An 18448-nucleotide genomic window follows, 5' to 3' on the forward strand; every position below is an offset into this window, starting at 1 on the left:
TGGTGCGCATGTACATCGTAAAGATTTTATAGATTGATAAAAGGTTTTTCGATATTTGTTTCCGCAGAATTTGTACATGTTCAGGTTTCCACATGAACACACCAACTAATAACAATAATTTACAATCATAACTTCATTTTGTGGTTTGAATCAAAGAACTGCTTGGACATTTCCAATTCGTTAAAGTGGCCAGTACAGATAGATGAGATAGAAGTAGTGTTGCAAAGTAGTATCCAAAAGTATACGAACTCTTTTTATACAAAAGCTAAGATTGAATGAATGGATGAAGATTGTATTCATTTTGTAAACTATTCTTCTGAGACTGCGACACACATTGAATAAAAAACCAAAAAAGCTATGAAGGTTTTGATGTTTCAGATAAAATCAGACAAGCACACATACATATACATATGTAAATATATACATATTTGAAAAAAATAGAATAAGTACTTAATTTGTGCGTAAAGCTGATCATGTAAACCTTCACACAAACGTTCGGTTCGATTACGCCACTAATGTGTCTAGAATTTGGATGTCTAGTATTCCGTACATTTTCACTGTATTCCGTACAATAATTGGCTAGGCCATGGCCAACAAAGTGTTTCTAATTCCCAAGCGGACGATCGTTTGTAAAGATTTTACGTATCCTGTCAAAGCGAAAGAATACCTGAACACCCAGAAAGCTTTACGCAGCGACACCTAACAAGCTTCCACCAAGTTTCGATAAGAAAAGTGAACAAAATGGTACAGTGAATAAATTATTCAAGTTTTGCAGTCCCAACACCTGCGCAGGGTGAATGGGCGATATGCTTCTGTTGCCCCCAATGTCGCCGGTGTCAAGTGGCCCCTCAATCAAACATAATTTTAGTCGAAAATCCAATTACGTCTAAGGACCCCATCGAGCGGTTACTTGCACCGTGAGACCGTTTTCCGCACAAAAGAAAGGCGAATAATCAAAACAGAAAATCGGAATCTTAACCCGATAAATAAGAAACGGATTGGTTCCACCGTGAATATCAAAGCTAGGCGCTTAGAAGACCTGGATGTGACTAGGCAAAGTTTGTCCCTATACGTCCAGCGCAGGAGAGAGAGTTTAGTAGATGGAGATTGTTTGGTGAGAGGTAGACAAGTTTGCTATCGGATATGAAACTGTGTATTATAACAAGGCAGACTTTAATAGAGTCAACTTTTACGATAAAAAGTGAAACACCGTAAAACACCTGGCGCCTCCATTCGATGCTCACATGGCGACGAGAGGTCGAGAGGTATGTCCACAGTTTGAATGCATCAAAATAATTTATTTTAAGAACTCTATACAATGCGATTGTGTGGAGTGGTTGTAGATTGATGATGTTGCAAAAAGTGAAGAACTACTTGGACGGTAAGATTATAAACAACGAGGTAACTCCACCCAAAAGTTAACTACAACATAACTTGCTTCAATACAATTGCTAATTTTTATGAAATCAAATTTCGCTCCGTCACAGTCCGGTCCGTCGGAATAGTCCAAAACGGAGAGGAATGGTCCACAGCGATGTTCAATTTGTATTATAACAATTGATCTATTTCGAACCATGCGCCAGATATCGTGCCTGGTGGCAATCACTTTCGGTTGACAGTTTCACTTAATGACATCGTAGGCGCCGGACAATCTGATTGACATATTAATCTGCACCGGGTCCCGTTCATCGTGTCTGGTGATAAAATTTCTGTCAGTATGATCGACTGACATCTGTCTCCGTTGGCCGAAATACGACAGTCCCGCGCTCACAGTACGAGTCGGCCACATCTATGGGACGGAAAATTACACGAAAAACGAACGGTTCGCTCAATGGTAGTCAGTGTTTTCCCCCGCACACCGATATTTTATATCTGTTCGCCAAGTGCTTTTTCTATTCGTTTTGCATTTTTTCAATAGTTTCTAAAAATTACCCGCCAACTCCGCGGTTGAATAACTCGACTCGTAGTGACATTCTGTCATCCAAATCGCAACGAGATTTTCACCAGATTTACGACGCCTTAATTTGCTAACACAAACATAAAATGCCCCTTCAAAATGTGTGGAACGGAACACTCGGAATACGAAGAATAAAAGATAAAATTAAAGATTGAAGAAGGTAGTCGGAGGGTGAATGTTTCTTATGCCAGGCCCGCTGAGCATTTGACATTCTCGAGGGCTCGCCATAGGCCGCCCCATGTTTGGTAGACCATTTTTATTTATTTCTTTTGGCGAAAAGCGACTCTCCAGCTCCGCCTCGCGCTGATCGATCCTTTTCACCACCAGTTTTCAAGAGCACTACCCACCCAAACTCTATGAACCTGTCCCATTGGTGGTCCCGAGAGGCTTTCACCAGAAAACCAGCGGGAACAGAGTGGCACGCCACGCCGACGTTCACGGACCGTCACACGATCCAACCATGGGTGGACTCAATTGAGCTAACGTAGGGCGGAACGATTGTGCCTTCTTCCTGTGCTTGTGTTTGCATGCACACAAAAGAGTCATTCGCATTCGTCCGCGGATCCAAACACACATGCGTATGTAAATATACGTTATCGTTCTCCGTGCACTGCTAGCACTTCACCTCCTCGCTATTGTGTTTTGCAGCATTTTTACATCGCGTGAAAGCGCTTCTGCTTCCTCGAGTGCAAAAGTCAATTAGTGCCAGCAGATGCACACAGGCCACTAGTAGGACGCGGACCAAAGCACGGCGAGAGAGAGAGAGAGAGAGTGTTCGCGCTGCTCGCCAAACAAAGTTGTTCCCTTCGAACCGAAAAACCGACCGCGCACTGTTGATGATACCAGCGTAGCGGCCCAGGAAGTTGGCCGACGTATGAGGGGCTAACTTTGCCACGAATCCTTTACACACCGAAAGTGAGCTTTTTCCGTCCGCCTCCGTTCGTTTCACCGTTGGTCCGCTCGAAAGGCCGTTGAGCAAAGAAATGTTGTTTTAAGCATGCATGCAAAGTGCAACCCGCAGTAACTCAAAGCGCAGGCATGGTGTGAATAAATTTCATTTAACCCCATTAGTGTGCATGTCTCAAGGGCTGGGACCCCTGGGCTATTTTGTTCCGCGTTTAGCGGTTCTTTTTAACTAGAGTGTAAAATAATCACATGTTTTTTAAATTATCATAATGAGTTTCGCAGACAGTCGCGTGATGGAAATATTAGTTTCATACCAATTAATGTTTGTGTTAAATCTAAACAGTTAAGCAAGAGTACAAACAATGCAACATTATGCAATAAATAAATAAATAAATAAACATTACAACACGGAACACAGACAAACCGGTGCACCCCTTACTACAGAACATGGAAAGTTTAAACACTGAACCAAGTGGTTTCGGCTTGATGGTGCCGAAGAGAGCTGCTTACAAACACATTGCAAAAATATGAGAAAACATAGGAGAAAACCAGTCAGAGGCGTGCGAAAGGAGCCGTGCGCTTGTGGAAGGTGTGCTTGATAACAGAAGCAGAATTTGTGGTTGCATTTTGAGCAGAAATAGAAAATGGTAACGACAAGTGGAACCTGGGTTAATGTTGTAGTAAAATTCGCTCCAGCCATCGAGCCACACCTCGGCCAGCCGGGCATTGTTTTTGTTAACTATCTGTGAGGTGCCGCCGGGGAACGAGTAGGGAGTCGACTTCCGGAAGACGTGCCCCACGCGTGAGCAGGGGGCGATCTCCAGTGTTCCGCCACACATCCAAACCTGAGCGTTGCGGGCAATCAGTTTGAGTCATTCGCAGGAGCACGATCGTCAACCAAGCCACGTGAAATTGATCGATGCCGTCGCAGCAAATCATGTCGCCATCGCCGCGGAGGAGTGCGTCCCGATCGTGATAATTAAGGTGCCCAACAAGCGTACGTAGCAGGAGGAGCAAATGATGATGATTGTCGCATTTGATTCGTTTTTTTCGTCGAGGATCGCGCGATGTGTAGAATCCATATGTTTATTGATCCGTCACGGTTCCGATACGTTGAAATGATTCGTTCGTTAGGAAGGGGAGCCAATTATTTTGTTATAACATTTGGTTAGTTGTCGTTCGTTGCCAATCGTTGCCAATCGTTGGTGCAACAAGAAAGTTAAACATCACACACAATACGCCATCCCGTCAGCAATTGGGTTAGAAGGTGAAGCAATAGCGTACCGCAAACACACGCCAACATCGGTACCGAAGAGACGTCGACGAGCAAAAGAAGTTGAAAGAGAGAAGAAGAATTAATGTTTAAAATGGTTAATAGTTACTGGTCTACTTTGGCATTAACTAGACAGCATGTTGTGGTGAATCTGTTTGCTAGTAGATCATATGGTTGACATTCGAATGACGCAGCAAGAGGATTACGAAATCAGTGAGCCATTCCTAGTTAAGCAAAATATCAACACTACTCGGGGGCAACTGTTAGCCAAGTACATCGCTAGCTCTATTCAAGCATGTTAGTCAAATCTATCATCATCCAGACGAGTATTGTTTCCGTACGTACACGCTACACAAACGCTTTGCACGGTAACTTTGCTTTGAATATAAGTAACATTGCGTTGCCGAATGTATGTTTGAATGACATGACACAGCAGAATCATTGTAACCAGGGGTGGAACACCAGAACAACCTCGAGCCATGGGACGATGTTACCAAAGAAGCTTCGGGATGTTTTGTTACCGACGCTACGCGAGCGAACTCTTCCTTTCAGCACGTTTACACGATCTGATACTTTTGGATCAATTTGAACTTTTTCGTTTAATCCGTTAAATGTAGCTCTTTTCCAGCTTGTTTGAAGTTGCATCTTGGGCGAGCTTTAAAAAGTGGAGAACAATTCAATACACCGCTCCTACAGGGGATAGTGTGTTAGGGGAATGAACATTAGCAGCCTAAAGTAGAAAAAGGTACGATTTGTTCGGAAAGGAAATCAGTAATGTAAAGAGAAAGAGGATGTGTTAAAATGCAGGCAAAACAGAACTAGAAATAATCATCAAACCTGGGCTCATCTGATAGTAAAATTCTTTCCAATCGTCTAGCCACACTTCGGCCACGCGGGCCGCATTTTTCAGCACAATGTTTGCCACCCCACCAGGGAAGGTGTACGGAGACTTATCACGGAACACGTGGCCCACGTGCGAACAGGGCGCAATCTCTAGGATGCCACCACATTGCCATATCTGAGAGAGTAAATCGTACACATTAGTGAAGGCCACTGATTTCTTCGTCAACTGGAACACTGGATATTGCTGCTTCTGCTTCTAGTGTGTGGCTGGTCTAGAACTTGAGTGCCTCGGCCTTCGGAGGCCCGAGCATAAGAGAGCCACCCCGAAAGAACTTACCCGGAACGACATCTCCAAATTTTCGCCACCCCAAATGTCCATACCCTCGTCGTACGAGCCAATCTCGTAGAAGTAGTCCCGATCGATCGAAAACAACCCACCGGCCATGGTTGGCGTCCGGAGCGGTGCCGTGCGATCGTGATTTCTCCGTTGCATCTCACGAGCCGGCACTCGGTACCTATGGGCGAGATTGTGTCAACACATATTAATGTTAATCGGTGAATCATAATCTTCCCCTCGTGTCTTACCATCGGAAGTTTAGCTTCCAATTGAAACCGCCCCACGTCTGGTCGGACGCCGTGACGTACTCAAACGTGTCGTCCGATATCACATCGATGATGGGACACACGACGGTTTTGCGATCCAGCACGATACGTGCCAACAGTGGCTCCAGCCAACCCTCGGTGCACTCGCAGTGCGCATCCAGGAATGTAATTACTTGACCCTGTTTGTTTGAAAGAAAAACAGAAAACCAGAACGGTCAAAACAACTTTGTTTACTGCATGCATGGCGAGCTGCTTTCGAGCTGGACAGGGCCCTTACCTTGACATGTTTGGCACCGAGTAACCGGGCCCGAATCAAACCGGACCGCTTGCCAGTGCGCAGAACGAACGTCGACACGGGCAGCGTTTTGACGTAGGCTTCGAGCTGGCGGCCCAAATGTTCCCGCTCGCTCGCGTCGTCCACCAGGATAATCTCCTTCAGCAGCGGCCGCGGTGATCGATTTATCACACTCCATATCGTACGCAGCAGCGTGCTCCACGCCTCATTGTGGAACACGATAACTATCGAGGTAGTCGGCATTTTCGCCGAGTAGTGTTTCTTTTTACAGCTAAAACGAAACGAAACAAAACGCGATTTTATTTTTTTATTATAAAATTCTGGTCAGCTTTTGTTAATTACGCTCAAACAGTTTTAAAAGTTCTTGATGGACGATTGCCTTCTAGTCCCACCAAACATACAATGATACCTTGCTTGTATCCAATCTAGGCTTTGAAGTAATTTATCGAGGGTCATTTCATAACCTCTTACGTTGAAAATTCTCAATATTGAGTTTATTTCTCATCGGCCATTAATTCAACAATAATTCGGTTTCGTCCCATTTCTGCGTCGTTGCGCATCGATGGTCAGTTTCACTAACTCGGTGAATAAAATTTCTGTGTGCCAGTTCATGTGGCACCCAATTTTAATAAACACATCTCTGTTTACATCTGTGTTCATCAAATTAGTGTTGTCTATGTAAAAGTCGTCCATTTTATTGTTAGCCAATGTTTCATTATCTTGCTCAAGACATAAAAAATCAAACACACAAAATTGTGCAAGCTAATCGTGGACATTATTAGTACATTATAGCCATGATAACATTGTATTTAATCATCTTAGTTTTAAGAAGCACTTGAACTAGAAAAGCTTAAATCAAACCAAAACGAGTATAAAGAACTTAATTACATCCGCAAAGATCTATTCATTAAATTTCAATCCTAAAATAAATCCAACCACTTTATCTATTGTTCATTGGAGCTACCCGGCGAAAGATGAACGTCGAACCAACGCAACGAGTATGTGTAAAGCCATCGGACAGGGTTAACATTTCGTCGCCAAATCAACCTGCTCTACTCGACGACAGTCCTCTTGCGTTAGTGTGGAGTTAGTTCAGTTCAAAGGATCTCTACCGTTCCACTATCGTCAGGGTATCAGGCACGGTCAACAACGGACCAGGCATCCACGCGGCGACATAGATAAACGTGACGCACTCCACTCTATGTTGGGCCAAATTTGGTCACGAAGCCAGAAAGACGATAGGGTTCATGAATCTTTCGGTTACTCTTCAGCCCGAACCTCGGAAGCCTCCCGAGAGAATAATCGTTGCATGTGACAACATTTTGCCAAACGGGCCAGAATGGGTAGAAATTAAACTCGGGTTCCGGGCAACATTAGCCGCAGGCTCACAGCGTCATGTTATACCCTTGAAAGGCATATTAGTCACCGGGGAGCAGAAGCATCGTGTCCTCTGCTCACGCACAAATCTGGCTCTTCTTCTGCACCGTCACTGTTTCGGCTGCGGCAGTCAACTTTGGGCGCACAACTTTGGCTGACTCGGAGCAGTAGCAAGAGCAGAAACAAAACACATCACCACGATATGCGAACGAGAACCTTTTAAAATTTAAACGAAGAAGTTGGATTGGAACCTATTTCCGAGCAAGCAGCATGGGAAATACTTCTCGTATGGCCCACAGCCGTACTATCTAGTATCCAGCAAGGCAAAGGTGTCTTTCTAAATGAACTCGCTCGCTCTATGAATAAAAGATAGGATTTGAAATGGAAAAATGTTGCACCTAGTTTACAGCGGTTAGTTTTGTGTAGACTAGTTTGTTTTCCAAATTGAACCGCAAGTGAAAATGTACTACCAAAAGCAGCAAACTTGGTTGAAGAACTCACTTGGTGATACAACTCATTGTTGTTTGCGCAATTGCGTTCATTTTATAGGGGATTTTTCGCGTTTCAAGAAGTAAAAGAAAATTGCTATTCAAATGTCGAAATCGATGCCGTCTACCGCAAAGTGGATAAAATGTTCCTCCTGTTATTAAATAGCCTCGGTGTATTGGTTGAAATAAACGAAATTTTATGCTCTCGTCAGAGACGGCAGCACATGACGCTATCATGCGGATTCGTGACACATATTATTTATTTTGTATCGCAAGAAATCGCCACATGCACCAATGGTGGATGATAGGCTGGTATCGTTTTCGGGAAGTGAAACTTTCTTTGTAGAAAAGTACAGGATATTTGGATTTATCCATGCGAATTTTGAATGGAAAGCTTATTCGCAACATAGAAAGGTGACCAAATAGGTCGGACGTGAACAACATATTTTAGCTATTTAAGTGCTTTTTAGCATAAATTCAACATTATCAAAATTTACCACTGCCACAAGCAATCGCACATTCGTTCTAAATAATTAAGCTATGAAATTATTTCGAAACACTCTGTGGGGTAGAATGTAAACAGAGTAAATGCAGACAGTAGATGGGAGGTCCGTAGAAAACTTGGCCATTCAATCGATTAATAGTAATCAATAAGTCTCTACTTTCAAAGACACCGAAGCAGCTGGGATGCCGTTCCGCGACGCTCTCCGCGGTGTTCACGATGTGTTATTTGGCAAGCAAGCTAACGACGTTTACAGCACAGACTAGTCACGATAAATCCTGCAAGATTGATGACGAAACCCCACAATTGAACCATTCAATGGTGCAAGAACTCAATTTGCAGGACGGAAGCAGCGGATTGGGTTAAAAACAGTGCGAACGAAAGCATTCCGTGTTCGGGCACCATTTGCGTGCTTAAAGCCATTTCGGAGACACATCGGAGAACAACGGCCACATTAAAGCACAGCAGCGGGCCCCGGCGAAAAGGAATCCGTACCGGTCCTGCTCGAGCCGGTGTGGGCCTCCCCCCCCACGGGATGAGGAACGAGTCCTGAAGGAAGGTTGGTGATACTTACTCGTGGTGCCGCACGTCGGTGAGCGATCGGTTCAGCCAGATCATGTCACTGGCGAGCAGGTTGAATTGATTCTCTTTGAACTTTTCCTTCATCAGCTCCTGCTGGCTGGACGGAATTTTCACCGGTTTACCTGCGGCCAGAGAAGTGCGAAGCGAAGAAAGAAATTAGTACCGGAAAGCAGAAAAGGTAGCAGAAAATATGAAAAGATGAAAAACAAGCACAGGAACTCGGCGAGATAGGCGATGAGAGAGAAAAAAACCGTGATTTAAATTAAGATAATGTTTTATAGCCTCCAAGCGCCGTGCTCCGTGGGGAGCACGGCGTCTTGTACAATGGCTTTTGAACCCTCCTTTGCTTCGTGCGCTACGGAAATAATCAGACAAGGATCTGCAGGAAGCAGGAAGGAGGAAGCGTGATTAATGGTATTTCGCTCCGATCGAGTACCGTGCCACGCGTGCGAGTGCTCTCGGGACGAGATTAATTCCTCCAGTCTGCCGTGGCGCTGTGATCGTGACGCACCGACGACTGCACCGGTTGAAGCTGGAAGCTACATTTTTGAGGTAAATGTTGATTTTAGCCCCCGGGCCAACCACAACCGATCCTGTACGTAGCAGCGCCGGTTCAAAGCGGCGCATTTTGATTTTACGCTCCATTCGCGTACGACGGGAAAGACATTAAAGGATGTCCCGCGCTAAAGGATGCCCCAGTTGTGCCACTGGTTGCGGCTGCTTTGTCAGGTTTCCCGGGGCCATGAATCGCTGTCCCGCAAGAATTCGTGACAGAAGAGAGCGCGCTTTCGGGCACATAGCGCCGAACAAACACTCTCTCTCTCCGTGCACTGTGCTCTTTTCGCAGGCCCGCAGCCCAAGTGCCCAAAGGCCCCGCAGGCGGTAGAGCGATAAATTATGCTTTTAATCAATCTATCCCACTTCTCGCGAAAACACCCTCAACACGACGCATCCGGGTTGCCCGGGATGTGGTGCAAAACTCATTCGCCACACCAACCTAATGCCCCCCCCCCACACCAGGAAGGGGCCAGAGCCCGGAGCCACAACGAACCAACGGCCGGGTTTCGAACCATCGTCAGGTGTCACATTCCATTACACAATTTCTTCACTTATCGTAACAACATTCGCCGCAGGTGGAAAAGGTAATTTTATTTAAGAGGACTTTTGTCCCTCGGAGGAGCACCATGGAGCGACAGCGACAAGACGCTGCCCCCGGAGGGGTTTGCCCACATTTGGGGGCGGCGGCGTAGGGCTTTTCGATTCGATGCGAAAGGTGTTAAAATTCATTACCCTTGCAAATCCACTCCGGGCGGTCGAATGATTCCCGGCCGAGACTCTAAAGCGTGTGTAGGTCGGTAATCCCGCTCCAATTTGCCCCAGAGCACTCCGGCAGCTCCAGAATGTGTGTGTGTGTGTGTTCCACGAACAACCTGATGCATGAATCTCCACCGCCGGCACAGGTTGGGCTCTAAACTTTGCTCATAAAATTATGATCACTTTATCACTTCACGTACGCGCGCAAGAGACAAGTTATTTGGGGGCGCTTAACACAACGCAACGCCGGAGCGCAGGGTAGAGAGCATTCCCGTGTTTCTTGCCACGGAAGGGGCCCGAGTTAACCCGAGAGCGGTTGTAATAAATTAGCCACCCAGGCGGAGATGAAGACAATAATCTTTTTCCTTACTTTATGTGCCCTCATATTGGGAATTGTGGAACTTCAACATCTTCATTAACATCGCCGATTTTCAAGCACGCGCACTTCAGCTTTAGAGCCTCCGTATCCGTAGGTAATCTGAGCGGGGCAATCTACAACCAAACCAGGATTAGGTTGCAGTAAGTTATTGAGTGGTTCTCTCGCTCTCTGTCGGTTGGGCGAAATGTATTCGATTGTTCGCCGAAAGCGTAATGACCAACGGAATTGATTTCCACCAATTTCCACCAAAAAACTCTATCGTACGTAACACCACAGCAAGGACTTCGTCTGGTGTACTTCTCTCTCTCCATCCGTTTCCGTTAAAATGTCGATAAATTGGCCAGTTTTCAATTTCAATTTCACCAGGCGGAGCTGGAAAAACATTTTTCACTGTCGATCCGGACACCCGAAGCTCACTCGTCGATTGGCACTCTGTAGCGCTTCTGCGCCGCGTATCGATATACTGTGGCGTCGGCGACGCGACCAGGGTCTTACGGGAAAATTAGCCGGACATTATCCCGAGGTTCGAGCCGCGACGGAACGCGCGTCTTGTTGTGTGGTCGGTCGATGGCTTGTTTTCCGTTGGCCGACATCAACACCAGGGCAACAGGCTGAGGTTGGACCCCAAGTCCACAGAGAGATCGACAGAGAAAGAGAGCGAGAAAGGGACGCACCATATGCGAGGAAAGGATGACGAAATTAATGGGAAAACTTTTCTCCACCGTTGCACCCCGACGTGCGCCGGGGCGAGTTTCCGCGGCCCTTTCCCAAAAAGGAAAAATTGAACCACAACGACATCGACGAGACGTTGGTAGGAAGGTGCGAAGCACCAGCACCAGCGGCTCTGATTGGCGGCTTACTGACTGACGCTGGAATAGTTTTGTGGCGTATCGGAAAACTTGTCTCAGAGACATGTCTTCAACACGTCACGAGGGAGCGCAGTTTTCACTCGTTTATTGATGTCGGCCATCGGAGGCTCACAAAGAGAGCGAACTCTTCACTAATTCTTCCACTGTTTGATATCCGTCCAATCGTTGAAAGCTTCGATTGTACACGCAAAACTCGGAGTGCAACAAAATTCACTATAAATCGGACGTAGACCAATGCTTAAATGGAAATGCATTGGTTTTTTAGGGTGATCAATCAAGTGTTGGGATTTTAAACTACCAATTACTTGACTTTTAAAACGTCAAACTTCATTCTGGAAATTGTAAACATTTACAGGTCTAAAACTTAAGAATCGTGTTTTTGAAAAGATGGCTCTACCTGTTAATTTGGACTTCCCAGTTTTGCTGTTTTGGCCTCATTACCTTGTTTTGACATCAGGTAAATGATTTTAGATCGAAAAAAAAATTAGTTTGAAACCGACCTTTGAAAGCGTTAGACGATTAACTTAAGTACCTCTTGAATAAAACTGTTTCGGAATCGCACCAAATGCTTGTTAGGACTTGTTTTTGAAAGATCGCAATGCTTTAAGTGGTTTAAAAAAATTCAAAATGGCGATTTTGACTTTACAAAAAAAAGCGTCCAAGGACTCCAAAAAACGGACTTTCTGATGGGACAGAAAGGTGTGGTGTTTCACAAGCTCCTTAAACCTGATGCAAACGTTAATTCAGATCGCTACTGACAACAAATGATCAATTTGAACCATGCATTGATCGAAAACGACCAAAAAGCCGTTCCTGTTTTCTGAAATGGAGGCGCCTGGTTGCCGGTGGCATCAGGGACCAGGCGCCCCAAAAAGCAAAACTGTTTCAGGATACTATCAAATCACTTGGATGGGAGCTGTTATCCCTCTCCGCGATATTCAGCAGACTTGGTTCTCTCCGAATGTCATTCTTTTTCGTCGATGGGACACGTATTGGCTGAGCAGCCCTTCGTTTTTCTACGAGGAAGTCGAAATGGGATGACTAATTAGATTACTTAACAAGACGAAGAATCCTTTCGGCGTGGAATCTACGATTTAGCAGAGAAATAGGAGAAATGCGATGGCACACACTTTGAATAAAACTGAATTTTTCATTTAAAAGTTACAAGCATTTGATTTCTTTGAAGAAACACGACTCTCAAGTAGACCTATAAAAAAGGTTAACTGCAAAGGCTTATTAACTAGGCTAAAAAGGCTTATTTCCAAAGTGGTGAGTATGCAACTCAAACGAAATTCGAAAAACTATTTAATTTAAGCTCTAAGCAGAATTGTGGTATGTGGGGCTCGGAAAACTCTCATGTCGTGCAAGAGAAGCCAATGCACCCACAACGGTTTGGTGCGGGTTTTGGATCTAAGACGAAATTGAAGCTGAAAACTTGGACGACATTCATCTCCGGATTCCAAACACTATATGGATCACCCTATAGTAGTCCAAACAATTCTAGCTCTCTCTGTCTCTCTCTGTTACTCTGTCTGTTTCTCCTGCTTGAGGACAGCAGTATTGACTAGCGTTTCGGGTGTAGGACCCTTTCTCGCTAGGACGAAAAAAAACTTGAGAAATCACCGAGACAGTCGCCAACCCGATTGGCACCAAAACTTGCACACCAGGATTCGGTCTGGTGGGATTTCAGAAAGTTAGCGAAACGCTCGTTCCGAAAGCAGGTTCCTGGGTCCTTGGGGAAACGCGGTTCGAACGCTTCGACAGCATAATCCGCCATCCGCACATCCGAGTGACTTACCCATTTCGCCGGGACGACCGTAATTTTCGCCGACCGTCGGCGCCGGACGCCACTTTTTCAGCTCCTGCGGCCGGTACGTGCGAGGCATTGCGCTGTCCAGCGCGCCATCGCCCAGGTTGTTCGAGTTGGTGTCGATCTCCTCGGGGCCAACGATCGGATCGTCGTCTTCTGGGGCCACCGCGCGCCGCTGATGTTGCTGTTGTTCTGCCCGAGGGATCTGCCGAGAACAAAAAAACAAAAAAGCGAACATAAAATTAAGCAAACTTTCGGTTAGCAAAAAGAAAGCACAACCATAGACCAACGAGGGAGAGCAACGCGGGAAAGCACGTCCGATGGCGCCATTGTGGCACCGATATGGGGGGAGCGAGCGACCACCTCATGACAGGGTCGTCGCTGGGTAAGCTGCACTTAATTACATTGTCGCACTGGGAATAATTAGACCATTGGCACCGGTGGCCGGTGGCAGAAATATTGTTTTCCACCACAATGCGACACATTAAGCGAAATGAGTTGGTGTGGCTCAGTTAATGCGCTCGGAAACTTGCCATTGCCATTGTGGGCCGTTCCCTTTCGTGCATTCGTCCCACCGGCAACACGAGTACGAGAAACTGTGGCGGGTTTCCTTCCGGCAAAAGAACTGAAGCTGTTCTTCCAAAAGACGTTAAAGCTAATGACGGCCACCTGGTGCCACCGCTCGGTTGGCTGGCGCACTTGCCGAAGCGGTCCTTCGGATGCACTGGTGCCCAGTGGTTCTGGCACAAACCCTCGCGGGGGGCGTCTGCAGAGATGCGAAAACATACCCTGCTATCAGCAGCATTATAATCGCCGTCGCAACCGATGCCGGGGGATGGCATCGGGTTTTGTGTTGGTTCGGAGCATGCCGCAGTGTTGATTGGGTGAAAGGTATTTAACAATAATTATCGGGATGTGCTGCGGCTGTGAATGTATTCCTTAACGCTTACGAACGATACTTCATATTGGCAGCGAAACATTGTTTAATAGAAGCCATTATCTCAACCGTCGGATCTATCTAAGATCCGAGATCGGCAGAAGGCAAAGCGCTTTAGGTAAAAAATAAATAAATCAGATGTTGTCGCTCAGAAATGCATGATCCTTCTGTCCACGAGTTGCGAGCGCCGACATCGTCGACAACGTCTTCCACAGCTCGCAACTGCAACTCAACTCGATTCGAGCCGGCTCGGTTAAACAACGTTCAACTTTCGTTCGCGGTTGCGGATTATATATTTACGAGCAACAAAGGGCACATGCATCACACATCGTACCACAAAAGTCACTCCTAATTCCTCACACGAGAAGCGTGTGTTTCAGCGCAAAGTTTCGGCGGCGCACAAACAAATTTCCACCCGAACATCGCACATTTGGAAGCCGCTTTGAACTTTAGCAACCAAACTCTGAACTAAACGGCTCCACCTAAAGGAACACCACCGAGGGCCTATAAAAATCTCAATGGGTAATAAATGCATCGTGGTGTACCAGAACCCCCCCCTGGGGGTCCTGTGGGTCGGGTGGAAATGTGTTTATGTGTCTCTCCTACGGTGCACTAGCTCTTACGGGTCCTAGCTAGAGAGAAAGTTTGCCAATTTTATGGTTGTTTTTCGCTCATTTTGTGCTTGTTCTGTTCGGTTCCGACCACAATTGTGGCGCGTTGCCGAGTGAGTGACTACATGCATCCTCCAGGGGGGTGGTCCCGAACCCGTTGCTTGTGATAAGTTCCGTCCCCCTCAAGACGACGCCCAGAAGTAGTCTATGCCAGCGGCAGGAAACCGGTGCCGGACGCAAATAAATAAATTATTTATTATAGAAGCTTCTCGTCTGGATTAGCAAGAAACATTTTTCAATCACAGCGCCATCTGCACGGTGGTGGAACTTGAGTCTTGACAGTGTCCTTGGAAAACTCCATTATTCCATTATCTGCTTCGGGCAGTGCAATCGGAGTGCCAAGTGAAAGGTTTAAGGATTTTCACTTAAGGTATAGGATCACCTGCGACTGCCACTCCTCACGAGTAGCAACACAAAGTTGACGGAGTGACCGAAGAAGCCGAGCCACGAAAGTTACGTTATTCGAAAAATACTTCACATCCTTTCGGCGCCAGAGATCGATTCTTTTGTCCCTAAGAGCGCACTCTAAAAGTGTACAGAACGGAGCGCCTGTACCCCAAGATCGTGATCCTCAGTATGCCGGTGTATTTCCAGGAAGCGAGTGAGACCTTGCAAGTTCGGGGGCTGGAATGCAAAAACTGCACGAACGAAGGTACGAAAAGTTTGCCGCTTAAGTCCCGGCCCCGGCCCCGGCCAAAAGGATGCTGTTTTCGGTGTGGAGAAGGCATTAAAGAAAACAAAGACTTGGTGCTTGGGACAGCGGTAAGGCTAGCAGGAAGTGGTGCCGATAGAGAAGTTTAATTTTTGTATCGTTTGCACCGGTGCGATAGTTGCGGTTGCAAGGTAAGAAGAACTCGCCAGAACTTGGCGCAACTTGCTTCTTCCTGTGTGCTGGGCGTGCTGGAAAAGATTTACGGAAAGCGGCACATACACATGACCGCCGTTGGAAAGCGGAGCGAAAGATTTGTGTACCGATTTTCTTGGTCTGTGGAATGGAAATTTAATTTGGCCTCCTCCAGGCATCCATCTACCGCCTCTCGGCGACTCGCCTAAGGTAAGGGGTATTGCAGTGTTCTTTGGGGCAAGCAAAGACACACATACACGTGAAACACGGAGCGAATGCAACAAAGGCTTTGGCCGCAAACATTGTCACGATATCTCCTCTCTCACATGCATTTGGAGAGCCCCGAAAACTTAGCATTTTGCCGTGACTGCAACAGCGGAACGTAATCCGGTAAAGGAGACGAGAAAGGAATAGGTCTTGGGTCCGATTTTGAGTGTCCCTACGGTGCATAAATCAATGAGCACCACAGTATAGCGCCATTTCGTTGAATCGGATCACGAAAGTGCACTGCACAAGGCGGCGAGAGGACGGCGAATGAACAGAAATTCAATTGTATCAGGAATCGCATCAATTTCGTTCTTTGGCACACAGAAAACGGCGGAGGAACGACACTTTTTTTCCCCTATCATAGCGACGGTGACGATGGCACGCAGACGAAACGTGTCACATCGTCCCTCGTCGGTGCCGGCGTGTTGGTATGTACATATAAAAGGATGGAATCGTTATCCTTCCCCGAGGTGGCAGCTTCGCCCGTCGCGGGAGCGACTAGTAGCGAAAAGTAATTTTATAAAATAAAATAAATTTCATTCCTGCGGGATAGGAGGAGCTCCGTCGTGACAGGGTAACAGCGTCCTGGGACCATCATCGACAGGTGTTTTCAGGATAATTCAGGGTGTAAGGTGTGACCGGAAAATATCATGGCGAGTGAACTGTTGTTCGGAATGTTTGATCAGGAATGCCACGTAATATTTATGGTATTACACTTAATGAAATCAATATTAACATTTTCCACATATCCCAAAGTTCAAACAAAAATTTGGAAACAGTTCGTGCAAAGCCTTGCTACGGTATTCAAAAGTATCGGAACGGAATACCTAATTTATTTGATTCAATTCTGGAGCAGTTAACCCCACCGACGATTGATCAAAATCATTTAACCCGGATTTGATAATTTATCCATAAAACGCGCCAATGCTCCATCATGTAAAACGGAACGAGTATTCAATGGCGGCCCGGCAGCAAGTCATAAGCAAAATCTAATCCAACCTTTCCGTTCCAATCACACGAGAATTCGGTGCACGCCGGATTATGTAGATTTCACTTTTACGAATTCAATCCTCATTATATTGCCGCAACCGAACACCAGGCTCGTTATGGGCCATTTGTGCAATCGCATTTTGGGCCGCCTTTAATTATGTCCTTGCATTGTTTACGCTCACCACTACCGATGGCATTTGAGGCGATGCGATTTGCGCCTGACAAGCGTGTACGGAATTAAAGCGCGCGATGATCAATGCAGCCAGGGCCAGGTTCCCACACTAGAAAGTGGGACAGGCATGCGCGACAGGGTGTGTGGTTGAAAGCGGCATGAAACAAATTAAATTTCCAAAATCACCAAAACGCCAATTTTGAATAGGCGCGAAAGCCAGTACTCTCCGGAGGGTTTCGGAGGGGCTTGTGGCTTGTGTCCACATTAATTGAAGGTATTTGATTTAATTTTTGAACAACACCCAATACCCTAACGATGGACAGGTCCGACGGAGCAGCAGAGGCGTCGACCAGGGGCAGAAAGGGGTGGCCAAATAAGACCAATTGCATACAAACCGGAAGCAATAATCCATCCTTTCAACTAGCCACAATAAAGGCCTCATTCCGGGGAGAGTGAAGCCCTAATTAACATATTTCAGATGCAGTCAGCAAACAGTACACCACAGTCCGTACAGCGACGGAGCATTAGCTGCAACTGGGCCCTTGATGGGAAAAAGCATCGAAAAACATTGCATTGTTGTTTAAAATACATTTTCCAACTAACATGGCTTTGATAGTAACTATAATTTTAACTCAAAAAAAAGGTGGCCAACCGACGCACATAAAATTGTTTCTCAAGCAAAAGCTTGCAAAAAGATGGAAGCGATGCTCGAGCACAGCAATAAAGTTAGTTAGTTTTCTAAATAGATATAAAGTAACACTTACGCCAATTCGATGATCTGGAGAATACCAAAGTAAAATACTGTGGCAACAACCCTGCTCCCTCTGTTTTGATGAAAATTAATTCCGAAGTCCTCTTCGGTTGTTTCCTGTCAACCGGCGGAACGTGGCAGTGGCAGATTGAATAAATCCAATTGTCGAAGGTCTCGGCATGATTGAAACCTACGACGGCCAATAATGCTCGGCATCATGGAGGAACATTCATTTTCTACGCAATGCTCGTGCAGCAGCCTTCCACAGCATTCCAAACGACCAGAGGCGCTGTGCGGGATTTTACTCGCTTCGCTCGAGCCAAGAGTTTGATGCAGGCGGAACGATCCTGCCAGAGGGACTTACGATTTATCCACTTTCATCCCCTGTTAAACTTAATTAAGATGCACTGTCGGATAATGCTCCTCAGATGCTCGGCACGCTTGAAGTTGGATAGCAGAACAATCGCAGCGAAACCCAATTGGTCGGCAAATCTTCATTAATTAGTTTATACAGTGCTCTCGGAAGTGTCACCAATATGCATCGACAGTGCACTTTGCAGTTTACTCGGTGCTCTCGTCTGTTATCCGTTTTACATCGGGATCCGCAGCACTAGACAA

General features: G+C 46.1%; 1 protein-coding gene across 1 annotated transcript in view; it reads right to left on the reverse strand.

Annotated features, from left to right (window-relative positions):
* LOC128275686 (polypeptide N-acetylgalactosaminyltransferase 5) overlaps positions 1-18448 on the reverse strand; it is a 46346-nt gene that overhangs the window by 1980 nt on the left and 25918 nt on the right. The window contains exons 2-7 of the mRNA XM_053014274.1: positions 13187-13403; positions 8819-8948; positions 5860-6148; positions 5565-5761; positions 5317-5494; positions 4974-5154 (exon numbers count right to left, since the gene is read on the reverse strand). Coding sequence (XP_052870234.1) covers positions 4974-5154; positions 5317-5494; positions 5565-5761; positions 5860-6148; positions 8819-8948; positions 13187-13403 — 1192 coding nt within the window. The remainder of the gene's footprint in view (positions 1-4973; positions 5155-5316; positions 5495-5564; positions 5762-5859; positions 6149-8818; positions 8949-13186; positions 13404-18448) is intronic.

Source organism: Anopheles cruzii, chromosome 3, assembly GCF_943734635.1.
Source record: "Anopheles cruzii chromosome 3, idAnoCruzAS_RS32_06, whole genome shotgun sequence".
NCBI classification, from domain to species: domain Eukaryota; kingdom Metazoa; phylum Arthropoda; class Insecta; order Diptera; family Culicidae; genus Anopheles; species Anopheles cruzii.